At 37.9% G+C, this 18,083-nt stretch overlaps 1 protein-coding gene across 3 annotated transcripts in view; it reads left to right on the top strand.

Moving 5' to 3' along the window:
* Window positions 1-18,083, top strand: part of Salm (spalt major) — a 106,695-nt gene that overhangs the window by 86,427 nt on the left and 2,185 nt on the right. For 2 of the 3 annotated variants that reach the window (XM_076768045.1, XM_076768053.1), the window contains exons 2-7: window positions 6,943-10,338; window positions 11,037-11,170; window positions 14,324-14,596; window positions 15,162-15,423; window positions 15,794-15,942; window positions 16,199-16,372. In XM_076768045.1, the coding sequence (XP_076624160.1) occupies window positions 6,943-10,338; window positions 11,037-11,170; window positions 14,324-14,596; window positions 15,162-15,423; window positions 15,794-15,942; window positions 16,199-16,372 (4,388 nt within the window). The remainder of the gene's footprint in view (window positions 1-6,942; window positions 10,339-11,036; window positions 11,171-14,323; window positions 14,597-15,161; window positions 15,424-15,793; window positions 15,943-16,198; window positions 16,373-18,083) is intronic. The other variant, XM_076768062.1, reaches the window with a different exon arrangement.

The following is an 18,083-nucleotide window of genomic DNA, read 5'->3' as shown; positions in this document are numbered from 1 at the left end:
CCTGCATAGGATACGTCGATACCGACGATCACTGTTGTTGCGAATGTTGCTTGCATGTACGGTCGTTGTTGGTTGATCAACAATTCTGATTTAGTTAGGCGGTAGCATTGTGCATTTTAACTAAAAGATTCAAAGCTGCCAAGTTTTTGTCTCGTTCCAGCCTTGGCAATACATTTAATCGTGAAGTGAAATCTTATGAGCTTTCGTTTTTACGCGACCAGTCGAATCTTGAACGATACCGCCTTTAAAACTACAATTCTACGTCGCAAAATGCCATGCTTCGATTGTTAACAACATGGTGCTAGGGGAGAGTTTTGCACTACCGATCGCTGAAGTTTTATTCTTTCTTCTTTTGTTATCTTGATATTTCCTAATTCGTTTATTAGTATTTCTTTCCTTTGTCTTTTGCTATTTTATTTTTCTTCGGTTCTCTTTCAACTGTTCTTTTATTTATATTTGCTACTTTTTTCTGTGAGAAAAGACTTTGAGTTAACCATAGACTGTACATACAAATAAAGAAAACATCGATTCCAGGTTGCATGGTCGGTATTGCACGACAAACACGCGGAAACACATTTTAGATCATAATGTATTAATGCACATAAAAGATTACCAAATGAGGGTTATCAATTATTCTTGATAAACTAGAGACTGTTAGAAGAAAAAAAGAAAATAACCTTTAAAAATAACTTTCATCGCACGGAAATAACATAAAATTAAAAAACAATGAAGGAACGTTACAGTTTGTACCCAGTCACTTTATCGAAACACGTTTGACTGAATTCAAACTTCGATTATTGCCTGTAGGTTTAGGTTAGAATTTATGTTCAGACTCACAAGAAGAGGGCAAGGCCTTCCGGTTACCGATTTTGTTGAAACTTTGCACACTTGTAGATTCAGTTATCCGGTTTAAGAATATATAACATTATAGGGGCAGATACTCAATAATTTTAATCTATTATGGGGCGTGATAGTAAAGCACGACACTTCTATCTAGAGGGTCCAAGTTCGATTCCTGATAACTACATAATACTTTACTCTTAATATAGATAAATTTGAATATTTAAATTCACACATAAAAACATTAATTATCTTTTAAATAAAATATCTTTGTTTATAATATGAATTTTTCTTCATTTGTTTTCAGTTACTGAGGATGGAGAATTTCATCAATAATTATATCATTACCATATTTTTATATTTTTATATACGTTATACATTTTAATAAATACAAACACATTTTATTTAAAATTTAAGTATTATTTTTATGTGTGAATTTCATTATTCAAATTTATTTATATTAAGAGAAAGAACTTATGCAATTATGGAGAATCGAGCCCTTGGACCTTCTGGGTAGAAGTCTCGTACTTTACTATTACGCCCCATGATCGTAATTGACACTTGATAGATTAAAATTATATTTCTTGATAATAATGAAACTTTTATCATTAATATTTAAAAAATTATTGAGTATCTGTCCGTATAATATTATATATTCTTAAACTGAATAACTAAATCTACAAATGTGCAAAATTTTAACGAAATTAGTAACCCAAAGGCCTTGCCCTCTCTTTTTCCAATTCGTGTTTAGGTTTAGGTTTATGTTTGAGGTTAGATGTGAACTTAAATTGAAGCTTAGGTTGAGGTTTAGGTAAAAAAACAACTTTTTTAAAATAGAAACTAGTGTTCTAATTGTAGAAGATAAATTGAAATTAATCGTGGGACGAACAATATAATTAAATGGTTTGAAAAAAGGTATTAAGGTTTAGGTCTGTGATAGGTTTACGAACACGTGGTGGTCAAGGGTCCTAGACTCGTTATGGTTTCGAACTATGTAAAACATATATACGATAGTAGTTTATTTTTGCTCTAGAAGTGTGCTTATCTAGTAAAAGAAACGAATACTAAGTTTGGACGGTACTGTACGACTCTCCCCTATAAGTCTTCTGCGAGCATGTTCCACTTTTGTGCCATGTTCTTATTTCCGCCTAAACTATTCTCTTTCAATAATCGGAAGTCTTCCTTTGTTATTTGTTTCTGGGATATAAAATGTTTCAAATTATCTACGCAAAAATCTGATAAGTTGATGTTGGTAGAATTAGTTTTAAAACTACGCATTTAAATAAATAATATTTATTGGCAACAGTATTAGTCGAGTAAATTAAATCGGCATTATGATCGATGAAAAGTAATGCAGCTCAAAAATAACTTAAAGTTTGATCGCGAAGCAAACTAAAGTCACTTTAGGTATATTTTTAACATCTGTTATCTGCAACGAAAATTTATCGATCGTTGCGACGAAACGTACAAATATTTACTACTTTTATGACGTTCAAATAATAAAATGTTTCTCTTAGATTAATTTTTTTTACAACATGGTTTCTGAAGAGTTATTTTCTTACTTCACAGAAATGTAACAATTTTGATTTTGAACATATTCATGTTTTTCTTTAATTCCACTGTGTTTCAATTTGTCGTAAATAATAACAATTTAGCTTTGTCACAACTTCACTATTATTTTAGTGTTAGGTTTGCAACTTGTTGTTCTTTACTTAAATTATTTACATTTGAACCGAGTCAAATTTTTTGTATCAAATTTCCATTAAGCTTTTCTAAGTTTAAATAAATGCACATTTTAAACACCTTGTTGTTTATATAGTTTGCAAGTTAATCTTTTACAATTATACATGAAAGATATGATACTAAAACCGGGTCCATGTAACATACTATTATAATAAAACAAATTGTTACGAGACTTGTACAGCATATTTCTCGTAACTTGTTACTGAATTGTATATTTTTTGTGTTTACATTATGTAACACGTTATTCAGCAAAATTATGAAACTTGTTCGTAACACAGGAAGAAAAATATTATATAACATTCTGCGTGTTTTACACGTCTTAAATATATTACATTACCGCATTAAATGGCAAAGTTATAAAACTTGTTAGTAAAAGGAAAGAAGAAATGTTATACAGGGTGTTCGGCCACCCCTGGGAAAAATTTTAATGGGGGATTCTAGAGGCCAAAATAAGGCGAAAATCAAGAATATCAATTTCTTGACTGAGGCTTCATTAAAAAGTTATTACAAAAATAAACTATAAAATTTCAAATCATTCTGAAAAAATTATTTTTGGTTGCGGGGTTCAGTTACAATCATTTCTAGTGAATACACATACCCCTGAAATCCAACCCACTTTTGAGAAAAAGATTGGAGTAGGTATTGAAATTTTTAGACGAAATTAAAAAATTTCAAATCATATTTAAAAAATTATATTTCGTTACAGAGGTCAATTATAAGCATTTTTGGTGAATGGACATTCCCTGAAATTCTATGCACTTTCGAGAAAAAGATTCTTTACCGAAAATCTAATGTGAGGCCAAAAATGCATCCCTGAAATTTCATGCAAATCTTTAAAATGCCATAACTTCTGAACAGATTGGACGATTTTAATGTTTCGAAAGGCAAACATTACGTATTTAGGTGAAGAATATGTAGAAATCGCAAAAATATTCGAAAAGTTGATCCTTGACCCCACAAAATGAGAAAAACACCATAAAAATGGGCCAATTTTCAAACGACCATAACTCCTACAATAGTGAATATATTTCAATGAAACTTTTTTCTGAAGTATAACTCATGGAAACCAACAATAAAGTATTAGACAACTTTTCTGTAGGGCGTCAAACAAAATTATTAAAAATGAAAAACAAATTTTTAGGAAAAATCGACAAGAGGGGGGGTAGATGCCTAAATTTTTCAGCGAAAAAAAAATTTCAATTTGTTCTGGAAAAATTATTTTCGGTTACGGGTGTCAATTACAATCATTTTTGATGAATACATATGCCCTTGAAATTCTACGCATTTTCGAGAAAAAAAATTCAGTTCTGGGCGGAACTTTAAACGTTAATAACTTTTTAATGAAGCCTCAGTCAAGAAATTGATATTCTTCATTTTCGTCTTATTTTGGTCTCTAGAAATTTTTCTCAGGGGTAGCCGAACACTGTATGTTATCCATCCAGTGTCAGTAGAGATAAAAACATATTAAGTAAAGGTAAAAAAGGAGTCCAAACTAGCGTAAAACTGATTTAAAATATTGTTCATCCTTTGTATTATATGAATTCATTCGGTATTGTCTTCAACATTTATTACAAAATGAAATGATGTTAAGAAATCATCTCTCATGGAAATTTTCTCATTTCTAATGGAAATTTATGGTGTATCAGTACCATCTTCGTTTTTTCTAATCATCTAATGAGCATTCGTATCATTTTCCTACTTTGTTTGCATTCATCAGCATACTAACACATCATTCAGTCCCACGCATCATGTTTCTTATTCCTATCTTTGAAATCTACATATAATTAAACGAGCGGTCATTTCTTTGATCTATTCTGCTTTATAATATTTGTAAAAGACATATGGAATGTTTTGAATTTTTTTTATATAAGGGAAGGACACACATCTTTCTATACATTTGTTTGTTTTCGATGAACGTATGCAAAAGTAACTCCAATGCTATTATTTACAAAAAACAATGTCTTTCAAAGATCAATCTTATAAACAAATCATATAAATCGCAATCCTTCAGAATAAACAATTTGAGTTGGATTTTGTATGAAAAAATTCTATTTGTTACCAATTTTTGTTTAATTTGCGAAAGTGAAACAGCAACGAAAATACTTATATAAAAGGCTCCGACTGGATGTACTATGAACATGGTAACGGTGCAAATAGAAAGCACGATTAACATTCTTGCAGTCTGCGACAGTTTCTTGCATATAATACCAACACATATTGTAAGTCTTAGAATTAAAGATTGTATAACAATATTTCCGGCAAATAACAATTCATGTCTATGAAAAATGACAGTATAATGAAAGTCGTCGCAAAAATGTTTAAAACTTAAGAAATTTCAGCACTATGCGCAACGAATAACAGTCGGTGCTCCATATATTGCACATGTAAGTAGGCATCAAGTATCTTGTTTCGTAAATTTAACAAGGATGATTGAAAATCGAATTGGTTGTATATCCATTTTTGTAGCATCCATAACGAAACGATTTATTATATCCCTACTCAGAGAATTAATTGTGGGTAAGTGATTGTAATTTTATTATATTATTGTACAAATACAAGTTAATACCCATATCTAAAATGAATACGAGATCCGAAAATTTTTTTACGAATCCTTTCTACACCCGAAATTCATGTTAAGAAATTGTACCGTTCCTGTTGTCTTTTTTCGATCAATAAATACATTGATTATTTTTTCTTTAACGGAGCTGATCTTTCTTTTAGTCGAGGTTCAAAAGTTTTATCAAATTCTTTTAATACGATTAAAAGGGGAAATATGACTTTTTCTGCTGCAGAGATTACGAAGCACAATTCAATTTAGGGTTAAAATTGCTTTTGTTCCAGATCGTAAGTTTCGATTAGACGTTTACTATTGGTCACAAAACTTAAGACAATTACCCTCAATGCTGGGATATTCACTTTTCGTGATGCAACCTTATAACATAGTTCAAAATTGGAAATCCACTTTGTCAGAGCTTCTAAATTCTATTACAAGATATCTGCATTAAGTTGCAACGTCTATTTTCGCAAATCTTTATCGAGAATTACAGAATTTGTATCGGTATTAGAATTTCGAAATTTCCAGTAGTTTTTCACTTGGATTTTCTTTCTTTTCGATTTTACTTTTCAGTCTCTCCCTTTTACCGCTTCTCCAATATGCTACAACTTTTCTTTTATATTCCATATCTACGAATGCACCTTTTTAGTGGATTGTATAGTTGGAGAATTTCAACGTCGTATAACTTTCTACAACGAAAGACGATTCTTTGACACTTTTTCTTATATACTAAAGTGGCAACAAAACGACTAAAATGATTACCTATGAGTCACAAAGCTGGAACATTGGATCGAGCATCGTCCATAGTCCAGAGGCATGGAATACTAAACAATTTTTGTGTTTACGGTTTTACTCTATCTCGTACTGTTAATCTTGTTGTGAAGTTATACATTTTGGAAAAAAGTAAAAATGCAGAAACTTCGAAGTTTGATTTCATCCTTTTGGAATAAATATTTACGAGAAAGAAAGAGGACAAATGTTTTATAACTGCTTTACGCTGTATTGGATCGGTTGACAACTTTAGTGTTTACGAACACTTGATGGATAATATATATCTTACTATGTAATATACAATATTTATTAAATTATTCATGGTGTTTGTAGAGTAAAGCAAGTATTCCATTTATCAGACTCGATGCTGTTTGTAAATCATTAAAAATTTTGCAACTCTCTCGATATATCTCGGTTTATGCGATGATCGTCATACGAAGACACTTAACTTGATAAGTTTGTACATTTGTTTCATTAATAACATCGTCAGCTGTATTAAACTTGTGAATCATAACGCACACAAATTATTTACACACTGAATGTAAATTCAGTTGTCACGGGTTGTTGGCATACATGCGAAATTTGACAAAACAAGGCACATCGTACAAATGGGACTACTATCTTTCGTACGGTTAAAAATATAAAAAGTAATAAATGATTAAAAAATGTTTCTAAGCTTTTACTTAAATGATGCAGTCGCAAACTTTTTAAAACAAAGATGTAGAAAAATGTAGAAAATCTTTGTATATTTTCTGTAACTAATAAAAGATGATTTAATATGCGATTTCTACATTTTTAGTAGAAATTTGTCAGGCCTTTTTATGAATGTGAGTGTACAAGTGTACAATCCGAGGTTTTACGACGCGTTTCCTTTTTTTTTTTTATATAAATTCTGAGAAGTTGAGTGTTGTTTCCGCTAAAATAATTACAATAGAGAAAACGAAACGCGAAATTGATCGTAGGATAATTTAAAATATGAGTAACCATTGAAGTATAAAAAAAAGACTAACCGTAAACACAATTTTCTGTTACAGGAGAAGAAAATGACTTCATATCAGATGGTGAAGAAAGTGGCGGTGAAGGGGGCAGAGGAAACGAAGCCGTGGACCTCACTGCACCCAGATCTCATCAGGGCGACGAAGACGACAAGGATCAAGACGATGCTCTGGAAGAGGAGGAAGAGGAAGGTGTCGACGAACAGGACGACCAGGAGGACGATGAAGAAGGATCGCGAAAGCAAATGCGTCATCGACAGGACGCAGAGAACAACAACAACTTTGTGGAGAGCGGTGGATCTGGAAATTTGTTCCCGCCTGCTGGGACTAGTCACGTTACCTTGGAAGCTCTTCAGAACACGAAAGTGGCGGTTGCTCAGTTCGCAGCGACGGCATTGGCTGGTGGCGCGGACAGCGAGGCGGCTTTGCAGGACCTAGCACTGTTACAAAGTACGTTGTACACCCTTCAGCATCAGCAGGTGTTCCAGCTACAGTTGATCAGCCAACTTCAACAACAACTGTCCATCACGCACAGTCAGACCGTGCACCAAGTTTTAGGCGAACCGTCGGATAGCAAAGAAGTATCTCCGTCTCCCATCATCCAACCGAAACCTCTGTCAAGCTTGACGCCGCCTCCGTCGTCGCATCCAGCGAGTCACCAGCAGACCTCGCCAGCTCCCATGACACCGAATCTGTCCCAGGAACGGCCAACACCAACCAGCAGCGCTTCACCTTTGAATCTTCCGATGCCTTCGTCGAACGCAACGGGTACGACAGCGACCACCAGTAACAGCCAAATGCCAATATCCCATCAAATGCCGCCGCTCTGCTCGATCAGTTCTTCCCTAGCCTCGTCGATAATAACAAACACCGATCCACCGCCGTTACACGAACCAAACACTCTGGAGATGCTGCAAAAGAGAGCCCAAGAAGTGTTGGACAATGCTAGCCAGGGTCTGCTGGCCAACAACCTGGCCGACGAACTTGCGTTTAGGGGCGGAAAGGGTTCCCGTCTCTCCCCATACGACTCAAAGTCTGGTGGCGGTCGCGGGGAACCGTTCTTCAAGCATCGATGCCGGTACTGCGGCAAGGTGTTCGGCAGCGATTCAGCGCTTCAGATCCACATACGATCGCACACAGGTGAGCGACCCTTTAAATGCAACGTCTGCGGCAGCCGCTTCACTACAAAAGGGAACTTGAAGGTCCACTTCCAGAGGCATACGGCCAAGTTTCCACATGTTAAGATGAATCCGAATCCTGTTCCGGAACACCTGGACAAGTACCACCCACCCCTGCTACAACAGATCGCCTCTGGTCAGAGACCAATGCCGTCCCCACCGCCGCCGTCACCTTCTCATCATCCCTCTTTTCACCCAGCGGCGGCGCACGGTTTTTTACCTCCTCAGCCACCCTTACCACTCAGTTTAGCCCTGCCCGGTATGCCACCCTTGTATAGATCGCCAGTCGTTGCCCATCGGGACGATCAGGACGTCCCGGAGAACTTGAGTAAGCCCGTAACCACTGCCTCGATCACGTCTCCACATTCCCCTACGATTGTGTCGAACTCTCGTCATTCTTTTCACGATAATCACCAACAACAAAAGCAGCACATAGAGCAAAGGGACGAGATCAAGCTCGAGCAACGGTTGCCTATGCAGGAACAGTACCAGCAACGGCCCATCAGTCAGGAACTCGCTGAGAGGATAACGCCGAAGAAAGAACCGGAGGAGACCGAGGATCCCACCGAGGAGGAGATCGAGGATTTCGAGGAAACGACCAGACGGTACTTGAATTCGCCTCAATCCTCCGCCAATCCGCTCTCTCAACCGCAAACTTACGAAGACTGCAGCATGGATAGCAAAATCAGTGGACGGCTGGAAGGGGACGGTGACATGGAGGTCGACGAAGAGATTGAGGAACAACCGGAAAATTTGTCCGGCCGAGGAACCATAAGTCGTTTGCCTCAGCAGATCGTTGCCTATCCTGGAGCATCTCCTGCCAGCAGTAGTGCGAGCAGCGGAAGCCTACAAACGTCCTTCGCGGGGATTCTCTTCCCAGGGCCACCCGCGCATCATCAGATTCCTCACCACGTTGGTTCAACGACTGTGAACGCGCCCATTGTCTCAACCAGCGATATGATCGATCCAGCGAAGGATCCAGCCATCTATTCCAGCTTGCTGCCACGACCGGGCAGCAACGACAATTCCTGGGAAAGCTTGATCGAGATCACCAAGACTTCGGAAACGTCGAAATTACAGCAGCTGGTCGACAATATCGAGCACAAACTGACCGATCCTAATCAGTGCGTGATATGCCACAGAGTGCTGTCCTGCAAGAGCGCCCTCCAGATGCATTACAGGACCCACACCGGCGAACGACCGTTCAAATGTAAAATTTGCGGTCGCGCGTTCACCACCAAGGGCAATCTGAAGACGCACATGGGCGTGCACAGAGCGAAACCGCCGCTCAGGGTGCTTCACCAATGCCCGGTCTGCCACAAGAAATTCACGAACGCGCTGGTGCTGCAGCAACACATACGCCTGCACACTGGCGAACCGACGGAACTCAGCCCGGAACAAATCCAAGCTGGCGAAGTGAACGAATTTCCGCCGGGTTATCCGCACCACCCGTTGGCGTCGTTTCTCCCGCAGGGCTTCCCGCCGATTCATCCCGCTGGAACGGGCTTCCCGTTAAGTTTCCCGCCGACCAGGCAACAGACCTTAGAACGACAGCCCCAGGAGAACGACATGGACGCGAAGGAAGACCTCCACCAGCAACACCATCAGCACCAACAGCAACCGCAACAGCAGCAAAGGTACAACGCCGAGGATCAGAGCGAGGAGGCGGATGACCAGGAAGACGAGGAGGAGGACCGCAGGGAGGAGGAGGAGCGTTGCCACGCGATCCGCGACAGTCGCGACGACCAGGAGGACGAACAGGATCGCGAGAGCGAGGAGAACGAGCAAAAGGACGTTTCTCTGCCCAGTTTCTCGACTTCTCTCGCTGCTCTTGAGAATCAGGTGCGAACTATTACTACGATAGCCACGTCAACGGCGAACACAGCGAGGTCGCCGCCTTTTCATCGATACAACGGCAGCGAGAAGAGCAATAGTCCGTCGAATGCCGGCGCGCCTCTAGACCTGACGCCCCGCGCATCCTCGACGCCAGCTTCGGTGGCATCGGTACCAACGCCGCCCCCGCAGACCGCAATACACCACCCACACCCCTTCGGCATGTTCGCAGGCCTCTTGCAAGCGGTCTCCTCGTCGCCATCCACCAGCAGCATAGGATCCTCGATAAATACTATCAATTCGATGAACGACGTCGCTCCGGGTTCCGGCGCCGCTGGACCATTGGCCTCGCTTACCACGTCGGCCGTACTCGCTGCCACCTCGACATACAACCCGCTCGGCCTGGCTGTCGGAGGGCCAGCAGGTAGGCGCTGCTAGCATCAGGGCGAGCTGCAGTTCCTGCTACACCTCCCGATCGATCTGACACGATTCACTGATCCTGACCGAAAGACTGACTGATTCGTCCACCTTATCCAAGCTGTATATCGACATCCTATTTGTGGTGTAGCCGGACCTAGCACTCCCACCCTCCCGCTTGACTCTGTTACTGTCTTTTTTGTACACCTTTGTTTCGATATTTCTCTGTCTATGCCTCTGTTACTCTTTCATTCTCTGTTCACGTCACTTTGTGATTTTTTTTACAAAAAAAAAATGAAACGGAAGATACCAGCGTTTGCGAGCACATATCAGTTTTGTATCTAACATCTTTTTGCATAAAAGAAGGTTAGAACTGTGGATATATTTGAGAAATAAATGAACCTTGCAAAATTTATTGTTGCCTTCACGATTCATTCTCCACCTTCCGTTAGGCTGTTAGGAAATTGTGACTAACGCTATTTTCGATATAGTTTTACCGGATAACAGTCGATTCATGCCCTGGAAATCTCAGGTTGCAAACGTCTCTCTTGATTTCGAGCATTTTATCGAATAAAGTTAACGCGGTTTCTCGCGTTTTGCAATTGGTACTTTACGATCGAGTAGTAGTTACAAATTACTTTCGCAGATGTAGAAACACGTGGAAGTACTCGGAAAACAATTGTAAAGAGCTACGATCTGTTACAGTGCGTGGAAACACCACATGTAATATCTGCTACAAGACATTTGCGTGCAACTCCGCGCTGGAGATCCATTATCGAAGTCACACGAAGGAGCGACCTTTCAAATGCAGCATTTGCGACAGAGGCTTTTCCACGAAGGTAACGTAACTTTCTTAAATCAAATCAATAGAGTAGACTCTAATTGGAAGCGTTAATTTTACAAACTTGGAACACTGAGAAATTGTTCGCTGCTCGTAAAACCGATTTTTTACAAATTTCATGTTTCTAAGAAATTCAAAAAAACGAAAACAACTCAAAAATTGCAATGCGGTTAACGTTTAGAAGAATAAAAGTATCGGCAAGTTGGTGAATTTGCAAGTGTATTTTTGAAATAGTTATTCGTTACTTTTTTCCCCCAACAAAAGTGAACAGTAATGTTTTTTAAAATTGTTATTTCGAGTTTTCTGTTCAGTTATTGCATTTGTTAACACGTTTACTGCGGTGGTTGGCGTAGACTATCATGTCAAACATAACCCAAACTTTTCAATTATTTCGTGCTAATTTTGAAAAGAACGATAGAAAAATTACAAGTATGGTTCGCAGAGAACGAAACACAATATGGCGCTCTTATGCTGCAACGAATGCGTTAAAAATATAATATTGCATCTCGTCACTGTGAATGTATTATTAATTTTGTAATGTTTATTAAAAATATAGAAATTAAAATCTTCAATCCACTCCTTGTACGATCCTTTTGTACCTTTAGCGAAAAGTACGAAAATAATTATAAATTAGGGTGGACATTATTTTTCAACTTTGAAATTTTTTTTTGGGACACTCCCTGGAATTATAACACTAGATGAAAAAATGATCTATGTAAAATCTGAAATTGATCGGACAACGGGAAAACGTGGCACATTAAAGTTGAAAATTTTTTATTTTTGTAACCCGTTTTTCTCCATTAAAGTGTATTGCTATCATATATTTTAGTACCTCTTTGAATTCGTCTTTTTACACTTTATAAATATATAGAAACAAAATTTAGGATTTTTTGTTTTTTATAAGTTGCTTTTAAAAAATTTATTGCGGAAAAAATATACTTATTCGCATTATATTTATTTCGTTAAATAGTACAAATGTTACATATAACATGTTTATAAATAACGAAAGTATTTAAGTGATTCCGTTTTTACGTCTTCGACTTCGTATTTTCGTTAAATAAATACTACTTTTCAGTGAAATAATTTAGATGTATACCAAGATTATAGTTTCTTAATTATTTAATATTATAATTAATTCATGCGTACAAAATAGTTTATGTAAACGTGTGCAAAATGGTATTCAAACTCTTGAAAGTACTGTTACGTTTGACGATTCAAAGAAACAAAGCTTGAAAGGGAGATTATGTATTTATCTTGCCGGCAAGATATTTGTGAGATTGTTTTACGAAGTATATTCATTGAAAAAATGACAAAATCGAAAGGACTAACTTTACTCTAAAAATTTCAAGAAGTATGGCCTTCGATTGACAAAGTAAGATTTATACCAGGAAGTCAACAAGTTATTAAATTTTCACTTAGATTTTTAGAAACATTCATTTACAACTTTTAATTGTCGCGCGATGTTTAACCCGTAATTAAAGTCGCTCTCATGTTCCCACAAATCAGGATTTTTTTCTAAAAAGACAAACTAAATAGAAAATCTTTCAAAAAGTGTTTTTGTCTTTTGTGAAATGAAATGTTCAATTCCTGTATTGATATACTTTGTTATATCTTCAGGAGCAATTTTAATCTTTTTACAAAAATTATCTTCTGATTTATTTTTCATTACTTCCACCATTTGCAATTTGGTACTTTTTCGTACCATTTTATCAAAAAACGTTAAATCTGCAGCTTCTGATGAATAGCATAAATGGTTAACAAATTTGGATAGACCTATACAGTTTACTCTTTCGTCGATATTTTTATTTTCTTAGTGTTCTTTCAAGAATTCGAAATCTTGGCGTGGAATTTCCACTACTATTGGAGCTCTAATCCATACTTCTATACATATATTTCCAATTTCTTGAATACTTAAATGAAATTGTTCTTGAAATAAATATATTTTTAAGGCATAGATTGCTTTTGACATCCGCTAAGCGTGATAGAAAGCTCCTGAAGCTTGAAGGGATACATTTCTTCCTGAAGTCTCACTCAGGAAAACAATTACTAATTCCAAAAACTCCCTATAATCGTCTCGCGGCTGTTTTCCTGTTTCTAAAATTCTAAGTGGAAATTCAATAATTTGTTGAATTAATTCAGTTGGAATTTTTCGACGAACAAACTCGCTATTAATTCCTGGTATAAATTTTACTTTGTCAATCGAAATCCACGCTTCTTGAAAATTTTAAAATAACACTTGGTCCTTCAGGTTTTGTCATTTTTTCAATGAATATACTTTATAAAGCAATCTCATAAATATAATACCTGTAAGATACGTACAAAATTTCCCTTTCAAGTTTCATTCCGGAGTACAAGTTCCTTTGAATCGCCAAACGTAACAGTACTTTCAAGAATTTGAATACCATTTTGCACACGTTTACATAAACTATTTTGTACGCATGAATTAATTATAATATTAAATAATTAAGAAACTATAATCTTGGTATACATCTAAATTATTTCACTGAAAAGTAGTATTTATTTTACGAAAATACGAAGTCGAAGACGTAAAAACGGAATCACTTAAATACTTTCGTTATTTATAAACATGTTATATGTAACACTTGTACTATTTAACGAAATAAATATAATGCGAATAAGTATATTTTTTCCGCAATAAATTTTTAAAATTTTAGCAACTTATAAAAAACAAAAAATTCTAAATTTTGTTTCTATATATTTATAAAGTGTAAAAAGATGAATTCAAAGAGGTACTAAAATATATGATAGCAATACACTTTAATGGAGAAAAACGGGTTACAAAAATACAAAATTTTCAACTTTAATGTGCCACGTTTTCCCGTTGTCCGATCAATTTCAGATTTTGCATAGGTCATTTTTTCATCTAGTGTTATAATTCCAGGAAGTGTCCTGAAAAAAATTTTTCTTCGGGTATAACTAAGGTCCACCCTACTATGAATAGAGCAAAGGGGCTGTATAGACTCTTAAAATTCCTTAACGTCTTAACGTCTGCTTGAATTTGTCCGCGATGAAATTTTAGTAAATGTGATTCGTACGCGATTATTGTCGAAAATTAATGGCCACGTTCCAAAGCCCGATATAAATCAGTTTTGGTCGTCTCTGTATCTTTGTTTTTCTACGATACTTTCAGAACGACGGTTCCGGGCAGCAAGCATGCATCTGTACATCTCAACCGTTGCTCGATAACAGTTCGATCACTTCACCCGATTCCCAATATCGATCATCGTGTGCCAGTAATCGAGAGAAACCGAAACGCAGGCGGCGGCGGCCTGAGGAGCGGAAGACCCGGGGGCGGAGAGGAGCCGGAGGGGGGCGGGGGCTGACACCTGTCTATCCTGCCATCCGCCTACCCCCGTTGATGTCACCCGCCCTCGGACTTCTACCCTCGGCGCACAGCCTCCTGGTAAGAGCCTGCTGAATTTTGAGAATCAAAAACAATGATAACACCACTGTGTATTTTAAAATGGATTTCCAGACTTTTCACAGTAACGGCCAATTTCGACAACCGATATTTCAACAGCTCCGTTTTTTTTTTCTCTATAGCATCAGAATTTTTGTTTGTCAATTTCATTTAACTTTTCTCCACACGAACACATAGAGACGTTTCTTTAAGATTCGGTATACCCGATCGAGCATTCGTCTCTCGGCGTTTCTCTTCCATTGTTTACCTTCTATGACGTTCTGTAATCCATCAGCGTGTTGGCGAGTGCCCGTCTTTCCCGATTACTGCTATCCATTACATTTCGTGTTTTGCCTGCAATTTCTAATCACCCAATGTGACTGTTCATATATAATTTACGGAAAAATATTTTTTACATTTCTAGATATAATCTGAGACATTGATTGACAATAGTCAAGAATCTTGGAACATCGAGAATTATGCAGAGTGGTGTAATCGGCGAAGCGGTTGAATTTCAGGACAGCCGGTTCGAAACCCTTTTAACGAAACTTCGTCTTCTAATTCGCAGGGGAACATGAAGCAACACATGCTGACCCACAAAATCCGCGACATGCCGCCCCATCTGTTCAGCGATTCGAAGCAGCATCAACAACAGCCGCAGGAGCACGAGAACTCGAGGAGTCCTATGTGCGCCGACGATTCGAGCTTGCCACCGCCACCGCCGCCTCCACCGCCCCCTCCGCCGATGCCGCCGACGACCATGGAGCAAACGATTTCTATAAAAAGATCTCCGCCCGAAGGAGATCTACCAGCACCAAAGAGACCAGCCAGTAAGTAGGAAAACTGTTCGATAAGAGTTTATGTCTGCTTCCTCATCGAGCAGCAATTCGAACCGTTCAAGGCTTGGCTTGGCAAATTTAACTCTTCCGCTAACAGATCGCGTTTCAACTTTTCATGGAAACGCGAGGCTAGTGCAACGACCTTTGTTTACTTGCACGCTTGTATTTTCTATTCACCGCTGTTCTTTTCACGCACTCCTGGCGACAGGTGGCGCTCCTATCGCTTATCAGTTGAAGCTTCGAACAAGTCCCTCCTCGATATTTCAGACCGCGAAAATTTAGCTGAAAAGGCAAACTTGAACCTCATGAAACATGTATCTGGGCCAATTTAGTGGAACTGTGTGTGTGTGTGTATTTGCAGGCGTGCCGAGCAAACACTTGTGCCAGATTTGCAATAAGAATTTCTCCTCATCTTCGGCGCTCCAGATCCATATGAGAACTCACACAGGAGACAAACCGTTCAGATGCACCGTCTGTCAGAAGGCCTTCACCACCAAGGGTAATCTCAAGGTATACTTACAATTTTTCCCCTTTTACTCTCTCTCTTTCTCACGCTGTTTTTTTTCTTTTTCCTTCTCTCTTTCTTTTTCTCCTGCTCTTCAATCGTATCCTTGAATCTTTCGAGTTTCTTCACTAACACCAGTTAACTGCTACAGCTTGTACTAACGCCAACGCGTAACGTACAAAATTGCAAACTCGATGTAAAATCGGTGCAATAGTCGAGCTTCAATAGTCGTGCTGACCATGTTAAATTTTCTAATCGTAGGTGCACATGGGCACTCATATGTGGACCAACGGAGCCTCCCGACGAGGCCGTCGAATGTCACTGGATCTACCTCCTCTACCTATTACACCCAAGGATTCGGAGTTTCTCCAACGACGGCCGGATCTCTTTTACCCGTATCTACCCGCGCCATTCCTTAACGGCGTACAGCAGAAAGTAAGCAATCGTCCATAACATTTCGTTTCATAATCTCTATACTAAATCAAAACTGACACGTGTTGTAACTTGAAATGGCCAGAATAGAATTTAATGCAAGTTACTGGCAAGTATTCCTCGATGGCCTACAAAGAAACGGGCACTATTTAAATACGGTTATTATAAAATAATTGTTCATACGTACGTAACTTTTTCATAATGTGGTTAACCCTTCGTCGAGCGAGCGTGGGTCTACTCTGACCCACGCCACGTCCACAAGAGCTTCATCGAACTGCTCGATGTCTTTACGCTAAAGGAAAATTGTTGTAACTTCAAAAAGGGACTTTACAGTCGTGGAAATTACTTTTGATAAGATAGCAGGTGCAAGTTACAGTATATACCTAGTATCAAGAAACCTTAATAAATTTCTTCAAAATGGACCTTTGTTTTCAAAATATTTTGATTTAAAGTTTAGCAAGCAAAGGTTAAGAGACTTACTTATATGTGTTGTAAAGAACTAGATTTGAGTAGGACTATAGAGCGATTAGCTACGAATCTTTTGGTAGTGGGTTCGAATCCCCGCACAATTACATTTTTTTTCTTTTTAATTATTTTGAAATGCAAAAATATATTTTATTTATTATGTATAAATGACATAAATATTACAGCAAACAATCCTTAAATCTTTAGTACAAAAAACAGTAGTAAGTACAGTAGTTTTTACTGTAATGGTATTTTTAGCATTACATTTATATAATAATCATTATCAAGTAAATTCTGTATTAGTATTACTAAATTCTGTATTTGAAATATGTCCGAAAATCATAAGTGACAATACTAACGATACGAATGACTAATACGAATTATTAATATAGAAAAATATATGCGATATACAGGGTGTTCGTCCACCCCTGGGAAAAATTTGAATCGGAGATTCTAGAGGCCAAAATAAGACGAAAATCAAAAATACCAATTTGTTGATTGAGGCTTCGTTAAAAAGTTATTTACGTGTAAAGTTCCGCCTGTAGAACGGCAATCTGCGGACAGCTGCTAGTGGTTCTCATTCAGATAACTGTAAGACTGTCGATACGTCAATAAGTAGAGTTTCTCATGCTGAGTGAGAACCACTATCGCGTGCACGCAACTGTTCGCAGATTGCCATTCCTCAGGCGGAACTTTAAACGTTAATAACTTTTTAACGAAGCCTCAATCAACAAATTGCTATTCTTGATTTTCGTCTTATTTTGGCCTCTAGAATCTTCCATTAAAATTTTTCCCAGGGATGGCCGAACACCCTGAATAATGCTATTTTACTACTGTATGCCATATACAGGGTGTTCGGCCACCCCTGGGAAAAATTTTAATGGGGGATTCTACAGGCCAAAATAAGACGAAAATCAAAAATACCAATTTGTTGATGGAGGCTTCGTTAAAAAGTTATTAACAATTAAATTCAAAAATATCAAATCGTTCTGGAAAAATTATTTTCGGTTGCGGAGGTCAATTACAATCATTTTTTATGAATACACATACCTCCGAATTCCTATCCACTTTCGAGGAAAAAAATCGGGTAGGTGCTGAAATTTTTCGGCGAAAAAAAAATTTATCAAATCATTCTAAAAAAATTATTTTCGGTTGCGGGGATCAAATACAATCATTTTTGGTTATTATACATACCCCCGAAATCCTACGCACTTTTGAGAAAAAAATTCCTTACCGAAAATCTAATTAG

This window comes from Colletes latitarsis, chromosome 1 (assembly GCF_051014445.1).
Source record: "Colletes latitarsis isolate SP2378_abdomen chromosome 1, iyColLati1, whole genome shotgun sequence".
Lineage (NCBI taxonomy): Eukaryota > Metazoa > Arthropoda > Insecta > Hymenoptera > Colletidae > Colletes > Colletes latitarsis.
The sequence above is the reverse complement of the archived record's forward strand: the minus strand, read 5'-3'. Positions and strand labels throughout refer to the sequence as shown.